The 15,716-nt window shown below is 22.2% G+C and overlaps 1 protein-coding gene across 6 annotated transcripts in view; it reads left to right on the top strand.

Annotated features, from left to right (window-relative positions):
* The window catches only part of LOC122497978 (serine/threonine-protein phosphatase 4 regulatory subunit 1-like), a 595,496-nt gene that overhangs the window by 264,633 nt on the left and 315,147 nt on the right, over positions 1 to 15,716 (top strand). For 2 of the 6 annotated variants that reach the window (XM_043605432.1, XM_043605431.1), the window contains exon 3: positions 2,431 to 2,475. In XM_043605432.1, coding sequence (XP_043461367.1) covers positions 2,431 to 2,475 — 45 coding nt within the window. Of the gene's footprint in view, positions 1 to 2,309; positions 2,347 to 2,430; positions 2,476 to 3,066; positions 3,245 to 15,716 lie in introns of those variants that run through there. The other 4 variants (XM_043605436.1, XM_043605435.1, XM_043605433.1 and 1 more) reach the window with 3 other exon arrangements.

Here is a 15,716-nt window from a genome sequence, read left to right as displayed (position 1 = left end):
TTATTATTACTACTGTAACTGTTCGAATTTAGACGATATTATTTTAATATTTGTTTAAAATTAATATTAAACATTTATTTTTTTACATTTTTATTTTATTTTTATACTTTTGTTTATTAACTAAAAAGATTTTGAAAGCATTGATTTTTTAGATAATAAATAAAAATTATTTAAGACAAAGAAGGTTATAAAATTTATTCTAATTAAAATATTTGCAAAAATGTTTTTTTCGGTAACCGGACAAGAAACAAAAAATCTAAAGTGAATGAAATCCAAAAAAGGAAAAAAATAGTTTCATTTTGGACTTATTTTTTGGATTTTTTGTCCTGGTCAAAAAGTCGAAAGAAATTAAAAATCCAAAGAATCCAGAACAATGAAATTGTTCTTGTTTTGAGTTCCTCATTTCGATGACTGTGAATCAAAAGTATTTCTAAACTTAAAATTTTTAATTTCTGAAAATAATTAAGTTAATGGAGTAAATTAATTGGAATTATATTAAAAAAAGTAACTGAATTTTTGTTCAAAATTTTACCAAAATTGTTGAAAATAAAATTGTATTTCTTGGAATAGTTGTTTTAGAAATTTTATAGAATAATTAAAAATTTTTCTAGAAATTTTTTTATTTATGAAAATAATTGAATTATTTTTGTCAAGAATTTTATTATTTATGTAAATAATTAAAATCCTGCGATTTTCACATTAACATTTTAAATTTCGATTTTATTGCATAAAAAGTAAAAACGTGCCTTTTTCACATGTTTCATTATTTATTTTCGACCTTTTTTATTTATTTTGGATTTTTTTAACTTTGGACTTTTTTTCTTGGATTTTTCGGTCTGAACTTTTTGGATTGGATTTTTTATCCTGTAATCGTTTTTTTCAGAGTAATCTTTAATAATTAATTATTAATTTAACTTTTTATTCATTTTCCATTTTCGGTTTTCTTCGCTTTGTTAAATTAAATATTAATTAGGATCAATCAAAATCAATTACAATTAATTTATTAATTAATTATCAATTGAACTTTATGTAAATAAATATTTTAATGTAATATGTGTTTATTTATTTAAATAGCTATATTTATTTTTATTTACATTTCTTTAACAACTTGTGGTTTATTTGAAAGAATTTGTTAAAAAATAATTATTGCTTCTAATATTTTAATTTATTTTCGAATTTATTATAATTTAGTTTTTGAATTTTCTCTTTTATTCTACCCGCAAAATAGATGCAATTTACTAATTATTATTTAATGTTTAATATAATAATTGTGTATTAATTAAATATTTTATTATTGTTGTTTTAATTGATTATTATTATTATTATTATTATTATTATTATTATTATTATTATTATTATTATTATTATTATTATTATTATTATTATTGTTATTTTAATTGATTATTAATAATAATTATTACTGTTTGAATTCAATAATAATAATTATCATTAATTTCCTCTTCTTAATAATTATTCATTGAATTAATTTTTAATTATTTAATTAAAAATTTTAAAAAGTACGAAATAAATAAATATTCATTTAATAATTATGTATTTATTTTTTTATTTACTATTAAATTTTATTAATTATTATAATTTCTAATATATTATTTCCATTTTTCTTATATTTTGTATCATTGGAATTTTCTTTTCTTTTTTTAAATTTTCTTTGCAATGAATAATTTAGTAATATTATTGATAATTATTGCAATTATTAATTTTTCGGTCATATTTATTTACTGAAATGAAAATGCAGTTATAATAGAGGATTTATAAAAATTTAATTTCTACTGTTTTAGTTAATAATAATTATTATTATTATTAACTTCCCCTTTTTAATAATTATTTATTGAAATAATTTTATTTTATTTAATTAATAATTAATAAAAGTAGAAAATAAATAAATAATTATTTTTTTAATAATTATGTATTTATTTTACAATTTACTGTTATTTATTTGATCAATTATTATAAAATTACTAATATTATTTCCTTTTTTCTTATTTTTTATCATTAAACTTTTCTTTTCTCTTTGTGAATTCTCTTTAGAATGAGTAATTTATTAATATTATTGATAATTATTGCAATTCTTAATTTTTCGGATATATTTATTTACTGAAATGAAAATGCAGTTATAATAGACTATTTAATTTCTACTGTTCTAGTTAATAACAATTATTAAAATTGTTTTTAAATTGAAATAAACAGGAGAAAGAAGAAAATGGTAAAAATTCAAATTTGAATATAATCGATATATCGAATCGCAGTGCGATAACTCTCGATATCTTGTAAGAAACTTGGCTTCGCCGCCGCAAGAGTGCGCGTCAGTTTGTTACAAGATGGCGGGTGAGTGAGTGCCTGTGGATGGGACGAGGTTGCCCAAAAACACGAGGGATTTTTCCGCTAACCCGTGGTGTTTGTGGGTTTCAGATATTTCCTATCTCCAGAATGAGGACCTTGAAGACTCAATGGATGGTAAGCATTCAATTAATTCACCTGTATTATTGTCAATTTTGAGATGCAGGAAGTCGGTCCGCGCGGTGCACAGATCCCAAGTTTCTCGAAGCATGCCAATCGGTGTTATTTCCAACGTAATATCTCTCAACTCACTGTATTATTGCGTAAAATTCGTTTACTTTCTTGTTTCGAGGTTAGGTGGGACCGCGTGTGTTGGCCAAAAAAAAATGAACGAAACGAAAAAGTCGGGTCGATAATCTTGCATCGTTATTATAGTGTTGTAAATGTCAATGCCAATATCGGACATTGTTTAAAGTTTGTTCTTGTGGATTAATTGATCATTATTTGCCCTCCGTTGGTGTCATCAGTGAATTATTTTCAATATCGGTAAGTTTTTTTTTTTCAATTGTAAATTTTTAGAATTTATTTTTCTCCAAAAGCATGCTTTTGCTGAAAATTCAATTATACTGCGACATTGAAAGCGCCACCTACCGGGGGTTTCCTTCTTGTTTACCTCGAGAGAATATTATTCAGAAAGAGTGGGATATAACGAGAAAAAAGACAAAAAAAAAAAGAATGAAAAAAAAATTGGCAGGGGAAGTCAACACGCGTTGCGTAGATCTGTCAGACGAAATATGATTTACTTTGTGAGTCCATATTACTCTGGATAAGATGAAATTTTATTGTCGGCTGTGCTAAAAAAACTTTTTATCTATAGTCTGTAAAAAGATTCGTTTTTATAAGTTTGCGTGTGTATTTTCAATTATGCCCGAGTTTTATCATTTCTGTAAGTTTGTTTACCAATTTATTATTATTATTATTTTGGGAATATTTGATTTCTCGTTTTGCTAATTTATATTCAATGTCAAATTTAATACATGATGAATGATGGAAAAAAGTTAGGTTAACCCGGAGACGAATAATGAATTTTTCTTTGTCTTATATTGTGTGACAAAAGAAACTTTTATTCGTACTTGTAAACGTTACTAATTTTTTCGATACTAATTAACATTATTTTTTGGTACGATTAGTAATTATAGGAAAGGAATAATGAAGAAAAATAATTTGTTTCATTTTTTGCAAAAATTGAAAGTATTTTAGACAAAGAAATACGTTATTGCAAATAAGAATAATGTCGAAAATAATATTTAAGACCCTTAATGGACATTTGAGAAACTTGGTGAAATATAATATTATTGACTTTCATCAAGACAAAGAATGTCAACAATGTCTGTTTTGAGGTTAAGTCAACTGAAACGTTTCACAAAAGTTTGAAATCGAGAACGAAGAATTTCCTGTTGTTTCAAAATTGACTAAAAAAAATTGTGTATTTTATTTGTTAATATTTATATTTTAATATTATATTTAAATTCTTATTGTTTGCCAAAATATTTTACTATTTATATGTTTTAATTTTTGACAATTTTATACTCCATAATTGTTTCTAAATGAAAAAAAATTATTTCGTTTTGAAATTAATTTTATTAGTTAATTTCAGAATTAAATTAAAATTTTTTTTATTTAGTGGAATTAATAATTTTTAAATTAGAAAAAATTCCTGTTGGGATTTTATTTATTTACTTTATTTATTTGCTCCAAATAATTTTGATTATTTGACTATTTGCAAGTAAATATTTATGTCGAGTAAATATTTATTTTAATAAATAATAATAATATTATAATAATGTTATTAACACTATTTGAATAGTTAGTAATTTTATTAATAAAATATAATTAATATAATAATTATAACATTAATTAATGTTTAACAGCAATTTTGTTTATCTCACCTTTTTTTAATTAATAAACCCTAATAATTACAGTTTTATCTTCTAAATGAAAGAAATTATTAACAACAATTTTTTATTATAATTTGTTAATAGAGATATTTCAATTCAAATATAGATATTTTAAAATTAATAAACAATGAAGTTATAAAGAATTATAACTTTTTCTAAGAAATAATTTGTAGATGATAAAGAGAAATTTAAGAAATTTTTATTGGCTTTAATTACACTCACAATTTGGTAATTATCACATAAATTGAATTAATATAAATAATTGATAATAATATAATTAAATTAAATTTATAATTATAATAATATAATAATAATAATTCATCTCGTATAAATATTAATATATTATAAAATAATAATAATTAGTAAAAAATATTATTGATATTTTTATTATTATTATTACTATATTATTTTTAATATTATTATTATTAATTTCATTATTATTATTATTGTTATTATTATTTTGTCTTTGAAAAACTTCAAATATATAAATCAGTTTTTAAACATAATACAATTTTTTTTTATCTATTATAAGTAAATAATTTTTATTTACTTTCAATTTTTTTCACTTAAAAATTCATTGACAAGAATAAATATCTAATTAACATATCTAGTTTTTACTTTAAAATATTCATCGTATCATTGAACTTGTAATAAAAAATTTCCAGCTCTGATTTAGCCCTCTCTCGTTCTCTCTCTGTCTTTCTGATCATGATTGTCATTTGTGGCTGAATCATCGTTTTATTAACACAAGTTTATATGTATTTACCGAAAAAAGGGACGAGTAGTAAATTCTTCATTAAATTCTTTTTTTTCTTAGAAATTCCTTCCTCTATTTATTTTGCCCTCTTTTATAGTCAGTTATCAATGTTTTTCTTTAAATTTTTGACAAAATTTATTGGGAGTTTTTTATTTTATTATAACAAATTGGTTGAAGAAAAAGTTCGTGTTTTTTTCAGTGGTGAAATTTTTTGTTGTATTTTTTTTATAAATAATCAGGGTTGGCACAGGTTAGGGAAAAGTCAGGGATTTTTATTAAAAGTACTGGAAAAAATTGAATTTTTAGAATTCATAAGAAAATTCTGAATTATGGTGTCTTTTTCGTTTGCCTCGCATAAAATATGCAATTACCACGAATTCTAATAAAAAACCTTCAATTTTTTCTATTTCTGACAATAATTTCTTTTTAAATAACTTAATTCTTGAAGAACTATCATAAAATTATTACTTAGAAATTAATTAAAAATTTCAAATTTAATTAATTTCAAAAGAGTTGCGTGTACAATCTTGATAAATAGATGAACTTTAAAGGTTTCAATTTGAAATTTTAGAAAATATTAATTTTTAATGAATTTAAATAAAAATTTTAAGAACAACTAATTACAGAAATTCAATAATTTTCAAAAGTTATAAACTTCTTCGCATAAATTCAATTATGTTCAAAAATTTTTAAAAATTCTCCTCAAAATTTCGATTATCTTTATAAATAATAAAATTCTTCTCCAAAATTCAAATTATTTTCAAAAAATTTCAATTGAATTATTTAAAAAAATTCCCCTCCTTTCAATTATTTTTATTAAATTTTCCAAAAGAATTCAATAAAAATTTTATTAAAATTTCACAGAAATTCAATTACTTACCAGTTTTTAATAAATTTCTTCGCACCAATTCAATTATTTTTAATCTTTTAATGAAGTTTCTCGAAAGAATTCAAATATATATTATTCGGAGAATTGAAAAAAAATAGTTCACAAATTCAATTATTTACAAAAATTTAAATAAAATTCTTTTAAAAATTCTATTATGTATTTAAAAAAAATTTGACAAAATTCTTTACAAGATTTATTTAATAAAATTGCAATTTTAATAAAATTTTCCTATACAATTCAATTATTTTGAATACAATTCTTCTTGAAAATTAAATTATTTTCACAAATAATACCTACATTTTTTTACGAGAATTTAATTATTTAAAAAAATTAGAATAAAATTCTTCCCAAGAAATTAATTTTATTTTCATAAATAATATAATTCTTTTCCAGAATTCAATTATTTAAAAAAAATTTGATAAAATGCTTCATAAATTAAAAAAATTATAATAAAATTGATCATAAAATACAATTATTTTCTTAAAATATAACACTATTCCTAGGCATACAATTATTGTCAAAAATGTTTGTAAAAATGTTCGAAACAATTCTATTATTTTCGTAAAAAATAAAATTCTTCTAAATAATTTAATTATTTAAGAAATTTTATTAAAATTCTTATTTTCATAAATAACAAAACTTATCGCAGAATTTCAATTATTTTTTATGCAATTTTAAATAAAATGATAGAAAATTGCATTTATTCTTAAAATTTTTTTTTTTAATTTTGATAAAAATTTTTCTTCATAAAAATTCAATTTTAAAGAAATATTCAATTATTTAATAAATTATTTAAATTTTTGTGGCAACCCTGATAATATACATTGATATTATTTTTATTACTATTATTATAATATAATAAAATAACTCTCTAAATCTGAATTACTTAAAAGTAACTAATTATTAATAAAATCGTGTCTGACTTTTTGCATCATCAGCAATTTGTAAAAAATAACATTTTATTAGTAGAAAATTACTAATTATTACACCCAGAGAAATGGTATATTTGTCTCAGAACCAACTAGACTTTTTATTTGTTTCAAATAAATTTTATTTGGTTTAAATAAAATTTTATTTGGCTCAAATATATGTTTTATTTATGTCGAATAAAATTTTTATTTAAAAGAAATAAAAAGTCTAGTTGGTTCTGCACTGAAAAAAAAATTTAATTGATTCAAATAACCGATTACTTGACTATTTATTACCAATTAAATATTTACTTGAATCAAATAATATTTATTGGAGTCAATTAAATGGTATTTGAACCAACAATTTCAGTATTTGAAGCAAATATGAATTGAACCATTTAATTGACTCCAATAAATATTATTTGATTCAATTAAATATTTAATTGATAATAGTCAATTAATCGGTTATTTGAATCAAATAAATTTTGTTTTCAGTGTGAGACAAATATACGTTTATTTAGCTGAAATAAAATATATTTGGTTTAAATAATATTTTTCTCAGGGTGTAGTAAATAAATAACTACAAAAATAGTCAAATTTCACTAATTGAATTAGTTACCAAAAATTTGAGTTATTTTAACGTAACCTAAAAGTAAATTTAACTTAAAATTAGTTATTATTAAACATTTAATTAGTAAAATATTACTATTTGAATGAGTGACTGATTTTTTACTATCAAATTAGTTATTTTTACTAATTGAAATTTAGAGAGAATTTAATATATATATTATATTAATTAATGAACTTGATAATAATGATAATATATAGATATATAAATGTTGGGAATGACGCAGAAATTGCGAGTCCATTTCGTGGCGACATCTGTCAAGGCCAGAGGGAATTAAACTGTTCGGGGTCTTTCGCCTATCGGGGTTAGTGATCTTGCTCGTCGTTGCCTATTCTCCACTTGCTGGTGCCATCTGTCGTGGCTTTCCCTTCTGGCTTTTATATAGTTAACATACATTGCAGTGGTATATAGGAGGCAGAAGCAGCTAAACACTCGTTTTTTCTTCATTCTCTCCTTTTTTTTGGACTTGCTCGGGGTGCATAAACCCAAGCACAAGACACTGTGCCTTCGATTCGCATCAACGCTTCCAAGGAAATCACCCCTTCAACAATTTACACGATACTTTATATACTCCGTTGCCTTTGCTTTAACACAGTTCCTCTCGACAATTTACCTCTTTTCTATATCTCGACTGGAAATAATGTTTGCTCATTTTTTTCCCTTTTTTTTTTTTGTTATTTTTGCTGATGACAGGCCTCGGATATCTTGAAAAATGCGACTTTTTTCGACTTTTTCTAAAAAAATGCGACTTTTTCGACTTTTTCTAAAAAAAATGCGACTTTTTCGACTTTTTCTAAAAATATGCAACTTTTTCAACTTTTTTTCTTATCTTAAAAAAAATATTTGTGTCAGAATTTCTCAAACGGATCACCTAAAACTAAAAAATTTTTTTTTTAAACGAAAATATTCTTTTTTACTCTTATATGGTTAAGAAGAATCCCTGAAAATATTAAGCCAAAAAATTTTTTTGTAAAAGTTCTTAACAATTGAATTGTTTAATACTGCTAAATTAACAAATTTTTTTCTGGAGTTTCAATTAACGGATTTAAATTTTAAAATATGGGTTTGTTTCGTCTTGAATTGCACTATTCGAAAATATACATATTTTGTTTTTTTATTTTTTATAATTTTGTATATTATTTGTTTATAAAATGTAAATTAAAGGGGATACAATTTCTAAAAGATCCCTCTAAACCAATTTTTGAATTTTAAATTGTTTATAATTTTTTTTACTCAAAGTTAACAATTTGCAATATTTTTTTAGAAAAAATCATGTTTATTTATTTATTTTTCATGAAATCAATTTAAATTAGTCTAGCATGACCACCAGACAAATAATAATTTATAATACAATTTATTTAAATTGTTGCAAACAATCTTAATTAACAAATAGATAACTTTAGTTCTTTTTATTAAAATTTTTTTGCAGCCAAATTTATGTTTATTTAAGTAATCTATGTCGATTTTGGTAAAAAATTATTTTGAATTTAATAATTACCATTGTTGTAACAATCATATGAACAATAATGTAGTTATCAATAATCAAGCACGGAGAAAAATGAGATTGCTATTATATGGATAGCGAATTTTTAGCTATTATTAATAATTAGCTGTTTTAGCAAAAAAGTTAGCTATTTTAGCTAATTATTAGCTGCATTAGCTAACAATAATTGCTATCCATATAATAACAATTAAGGTTATAGCTAAGGTAGCTAAAAATTAGCTGAAATATAGCTAACTATTTTTCTCCATGAGTAGAGCTTTACCTGACTTTAAACTCGTTAAAATAAGAAAAAAAATTATATTTTTGCAGAAATAATTCATTTATTTGTTTAAAAAGTAAATAATTTGTTCAAAACAAATGTAATTGTTTGTGCTAATAAGTTTTTAAAGTTTTTAAAAGAATGTACATATGATATAAACATTTTTTGTTTAAAAAATGCCTAAAATGTTAACAAATATCAGAGAAACTTGATTATTATTCATAATAATTGTCAATAACAATGATAATTATTAACTTCTTAACCATATTAAGAGTAGAAAAAATATTTTGCTTCAAAAAGAAAATTTTTTAGTTTTAGGTGATCTGTTTGAAAAATTCTGACCCATTATTAATATTTGTTGAAAAATAGTATCTTAAATAAGAAAAGTATTATTCATTTTTTAATTACTGTTATTCTAATATTATTATCATAATAATTTATATAAAATATTAGATAACTTTTTATGTCAAAATTTTGTTATTCAATTGCAATAATAAACCCTCGTAGTGTACATTGTTTTGATATTTGAATTGGAAATATTAAAAATATTAAAATCGACTTTTTCGACTTTTTTTAAGATTTCAATCGACTTTTTCGACTTTTTTCAAGATTACAATCGACTTTTTCGACTTTTTTCAACTACAAAAGTCGATCCGAGGCCTGTGATGATGATTTTCAATGCTTTCGGGGGGATGGAAATGGAAAATTTTTGGTAATAATTATTTTTCGGTGTTTTATTTAAATACCGAAGGAAGTTTCTTTGAACAAAATAAAATTTGATTTCAGGGTGGCCACATGTCCGTAAAGTCAGGGATATTAAGAAATTGAGACTTTTTTCAATTTATTTTCAAAAATTTCGACTTTTTTTTTTTACCAAATATTGCAAAAAAATACCAAATTTTTTGGTATGAAATGCAAATTATTTAGATTTTTAAAGTGCGAAAAATAACTATATAATAATTTTTTAAACCATTTTTGAACACTGAAAAAAAAGTTCTGGTTGAAATTACCAGAAACTTTTTTTTCAGTGAAGATAATTACATTTTTCAAATATATCTAAATAATAAAAATCTTTTTGAATAATTGAAATTTGGTAAAATTAAATTGCAAATAATTACTTTTTTTCAAGTATTTCTCGTTACAATTTTTAAAAAACAAATTTTTAAGAGTTTTAATTCAAAATTTTGAAAATAATTGAATTATCAAAGATTTTAATGAAAAACTTTAAATATAAACTTAAAAATGAAAATTAGCTTCTAATTTTTTTAAATTCAATATTTTTTCAGTATTTTCAATTATAAATTTCTGAAAATTCAAATACATTCAAAAAATAATTACATTTTAGAATTATTTTCAACATTTTGGAGAAAAAAAATCATGTTCAAAATTTTTAATTAAAATTCATTAAAAAATTAATTAGTTTTTTTTTAAAATTATACAAAAATTCTTTTAAGAAATGCAATTATTTTCGAAAAATTACATTAAAATATTTTTAAAAACTAATTCTTAGAATTCTTTTATCATAATTTTTAAGATTCAATTATTTTCGAACAAAGTAAATAAAAAAATTGATAAAAATTTTCTTTTTTTGATTTTTTAAAATTTCGGAGAAATCGTAGTCATATTTATAATTAAAATTCTTCAAAAATTTGATTATTTTTATTTATATTTTTAAAAAATTCAATTACTTTTTAAAAGATTTTATACCTTAATAACTTAAGAAAAAAACATGGACAGTTACAATTATTATAAAGAATAGAAATTTTTTTATTTAAATAATTGAATTCTAAAAGAACTTTTGGAAGATTATTTAAAATAATTAATGCAGAGATGAACTGGGTTGCCACAGGTCAGGGAAGCCAGGCAAAAGTCAGGAAAAGTAAAATTGATCCGGGGAATCAGGGAAATGTCAGGGATTATTAGTAAAAGTACTGGAAAAAATTGAATTTTTATAATTCATGAGAAAACTCCAAATTTTGATTTTTTTTTTGTTTTCCTCGTAAACTATAAAATTACCACGAATTTTAATATAAAACCTTCAATTTTTTCTATAACTTAATTTCTTTTCAAATAACTTAATTTTTCAAGAACTATCATAAAATTATTACTAATTACTTATAAATTATTTAATAAATAATTTTTACAATTTTCATAAATACTAAATTGATAGAAGAATTTTAGTTAAAAGTACTCAAAAAATTGAATTTGGAAAGGTTTACAAATAATTCCAGAAATTTAATTATTTTCAAAAGTTATAAACTTCTTCGCCAAATTTCAATTATGTTCAAAAATTAAAAAAAAAATTTTTGTCAAAATTTCAATTATCTTTATAAATAATAAAATTCTTCTTCGAAATTCAATTATTTTGAAAAATTTTAATATAATTCTTGGCAAAATTTCACAGAAATTCAATTATTTACAAAATTTTAATGAATTTCTTCGAAATAATTTTCACAGAAATTCAATTATTTAAAAGACAAAATTTCATACAATTTTAAGAAAAATATTAATTATTTAAAAAGATTTTTATAAAATTCATCGCAAGAATTCAATTATTTAAAAAAAGTTTAACAAAGTTCTTTTCAAGAATTCAATATTATTTTTATAAACTTGAATAAAATTCGTTGCAAGAACTCAATTATTTTCAAAAGTAATAAAATTCTTCGCAGAAATTCAATAATGTTCAAAAGTTAAAAAAAAATTCTTGTCAAAATTTCAAGTATCTTTATAAATAATAAAATTCTTGGAGAAATTTGAATTATTTTCATAAATAATAAAACTCATCGCAGGATTTTAATTATTTTTGATACAATTTTAATCGAATTCCTTGAAAAATGCAATTATTCCTGAAAATTTTATTAAAATTTGTCAAAAGAATTCAATTATTTAAAAATTTGTTGATAAAATTCTTTATGAGAATTCAATTTTAACAAATTACATTTTTTTTTAAATAATTTAATTTTTTGAGAAATTTTACTACTTGTAAAAATAATTGAATTCTTGCGAAGGATTTTTGTAAATAATTAACTTTTTTTTGAAAAATTTTATGGTAATTTAAATTGTTGAATTTAAAAAAGGTTTGAATTTGAATGTTTTGAAGAATTTTAATTCCTACGGAAAAATATTAATGATTAAATATTTATTTAAAAAAGAATTTATTGATGTTTTTGAATAATTTTATAATTAAATTAAATAAATGTATCGCGGAGATTTATTTTTTTGAGTATCTAATAATTTTTAGAGTGAATCAGAATATTCTTTAGGGTCAGGGAAAAAGTGAAAATTTTGTCTGGAAATCAGGGAAAAATGAAATTAATTATTTATTTTTCGTAAACTTTCAAATTTTCCTGTAAAAAGACTTTTGTTAGGAAAAATAATTTTAATGTCAGTAAATTGTCAGGGAAATGTCAGGGAAATTGATAAACTGAAACTTGTGACCACCCTGGATTTGAATCTGAAACATTTTTTAATAATAGACAAGTTATCGTTTATTTGAATCAAATAAATGTTTTTGGAGTGGAATTTTCTATAGAATTTCTTTTTTTTTTTTTTGTGAAAATGTTTCGAGTCATAAATTTGAATGAAAAAAAACATGCATTGTTTAAAAGAAAAAATACAGGAATATTTATTTAAGTATGAAGAATTTTTTAAAAATGTAAATAATTTTTGAAATCATGAACATCATATCGGTGTGTAGGAAATTCTAAAAAGAGCATTGGACTCTGGTTCTGGTGTACAAGTGAGATTCCTCATTGAATTCACAGCTGTTGCTTTGCTATATAGTCCTAGATGGAATTATCTAACATTCCAGAGGTCTTTATCAATTCCACTTGTGTGTATATATACTCAGACCCAATCTATCGGGGGATATTTCAATTCTGCATCTCGAAATTGTGTATATATCAAATGAGAATGTGGTTATAGAAATGGATTTTTTGAATTAAATGTAAATTAATAATTCTTTTATGAATTTATCAATGAATTTCTATCGAATTCTATCGATTTCTATCAATTTTTTTTTGGAATTATTGATTTTAGTTTGAATGAATTTATTTGTTATGGAAAATATTTTACAATTGGTATTTTTTATTACGAATGTATCTTCTTGGACCAAAATAATAATAAGTTCAATTAGGCATTGATATCATATTTCCAGTTCAATTAATCTCGCATTTCTTATAGTCACAAATCATTTCCTGTTAGTTGCGGAGAAATAATCGAAATTTATAGCTTGTCTTTCCGGTTTATCGCAAACCTGGGAGCAAAAAAAAAGAAAACAAAGTTGTAATTTACTCTAGCCATTGATATAGGTAAATTATGTTTTTCCTTTTTATTCTATTTGCAGAAAATACTGCATTATATTTCGTTTTTCAATTTTTAAATTGTACCTGATGTTTACGAATTTCTGACAAACTTTTCTTTAAAGCGAATAATTTTTCTTTGCAGAAGATAAATTTTTCTTTCGGAGCAAATATTTTTTTTTGAAGTAAACAAACTTTCCTTTAAAGGAAATAAATTTTTTTGAAGTAAACATTTTTTCTTGAAGCAAATACATTTTTTGAAGTAAACAAATTTTTATTTTTGAAGAAAGTAAATTTGTTTGGAGTAAACAAACTTTTCTTTAAAGCAAATATTTATTTTTTTGACGTAGATACATTTTTCTTTTCAAGCAAATACATTTTTTTGAACAAATAAATCTTGTTTTTTTTTGGAGCAAATAAATTTTTCTTGAAATATATTTTCTTGAAGTAAACAAATTTTTCTTTTGAAGTTAACAAATTTTTTTTTTTTGAGCAAATAAATTAATTTTTTTTAGTAAATAAATTTGTTGAAGTAAACAATATTTTCTTTGAAGCAAAAAAAAAATTTTTGAAGTAAATAAACTCTTCTTTTAAAGAAAAATAAATTTTTTCAGAAGAAAGTAAATTTTTTTGCAGCAAAAAAACATATCTTTAAAGCAAATACATTTTCTTGAAGTAAACAAATTTTTCTTTTGAAGTTCACAAATTTTTTTTTAAGCAAATAAATTAATTTTTTTAGTAAATAAATTTGTTGAAGTAAACAAACTTTTCTTTAAAGCAAAAAAAATTTTTTGAAGTAAACAATTTTTTCTTGAAGCAAATACATTTTTTGAAGTAAACAATTTTTTCTTGAAGCAAATACATTTTTTTTAAAGGAAATACATTTTTTCAACAAATAAATTTTTCTTTTGGAGTAAACAAACTTTTCTTTAACGAAAATATATTTTTATATTTAATTATTATTATTATTATTATTTATTTATTTTTATGTTTTTTTTATATTTTTATATTTTTATATTTTTTAAATATATTTTTTAAAGCAAATACATGTTTTTGAAGGAAACAAATTTTTCTTTTGAAGCAAATAATTTTTTTTTCGAGCAAGTAAATTTTTTTTTTTTTGAAGTAAACAAACTTTCCTTTAAAGCAAATATATTTTTTGAAGTATATAAATTTTTCTTTTGAACCAAATACATTTTTCTTGAAGCAAATAAATTTTTCGTTTGAATCAATAACTTGTTTTTCTAATCAAACACTTTTTTTGAAGCAAATTAATTTTTCTTTGGAGCAAATAATCTATTTTGTACTAAATAAATTTTTCTTTTGAAACAAACAAATTTTCCTTTTGAAGCAAATAAATTATTTTTAAGCATATAAATTTTTTTATGTGAATCAAATAAATACATTTGCCTTGAGAAAAATGTACAATTACTTAACTGAAATAAATTTTACTTGATTCGAATAAAACATTGCCCCGAGTGTATTCTTCTCTCCTAGTTGGATTAAATAGTGACTGTTTTTTTTTTATTTTTTTTTTGTGAAAATAACGGAAAGTGGGTTATCTGGTACAATGTAAGTGCAACCCCATCGCGGGGACCCAGAATCCCAGCAAGAGAATAAAGCCCTTTCAACCCCCTCTTGTTTCCTCTTTTATGTCCGTTCCAGAGACTTTCGTCCGGGACCACCACCACCACCACAACACCGCGATCGCGTCTCTCGTTGATTTTTATTTTACTCTACTACTATGTATTTCTCTTCTTTTTTTTTCTTTTTAATTTTTTTTAACTCCCCTCTCCATCATTTTTGCTCCTGCTCGTGTAACACGGATTCGGTACGATCGAAAAAGAGAGACACAGAGAAATGCGAAAAAAAACCAATTGCGAGAGAGAGAGAAAGAATGAGCGACTAGGTAGGTACGAAGAAACTTTAATTTCTTGGCATTGTGAGGAGTTCCTTGCCCTTTCAGCCTTTTCAGTTCGGTGGTCTGTTTTTGATCGGAGGCCACGTCGTCTAGACACACCACCGGGGGTTGGCTGCCTTTTATAATCGCAACGAAATGCACCCCTCGAAGCTCAACGCAAAAATACCGGTTTTTTTTTCATCCCTCCTTCTCTCTCTCTCTCTTTTTTAGTCTCTCATCTCGGTTCTTCATCTGGTTCTCTATCCCCCTTTTTGACCCCCCCCCCTCTCCTCTCTTTTTATTTCTTTCTCTTG

This window comes from Leptopilina heterotoma, unplaced genomic scaffold, assembly GCF_015476425.1.
Source record: "Leptopilina heterotoma isolate Lh14 unplaced genomic scaffold, ASM1547642v1 Lhet_14, whole genome shotgun sequence".
Lineage (NCBI taxonomy): Eukaryota > Metazoa > Arthropoda > Insecta > Hymenoptera > Figitidae > Leptopilina > Leptopilina heterotoma.
This window is presented reverse-complemented; position numbering and strand designations above follow the sequence as displayed.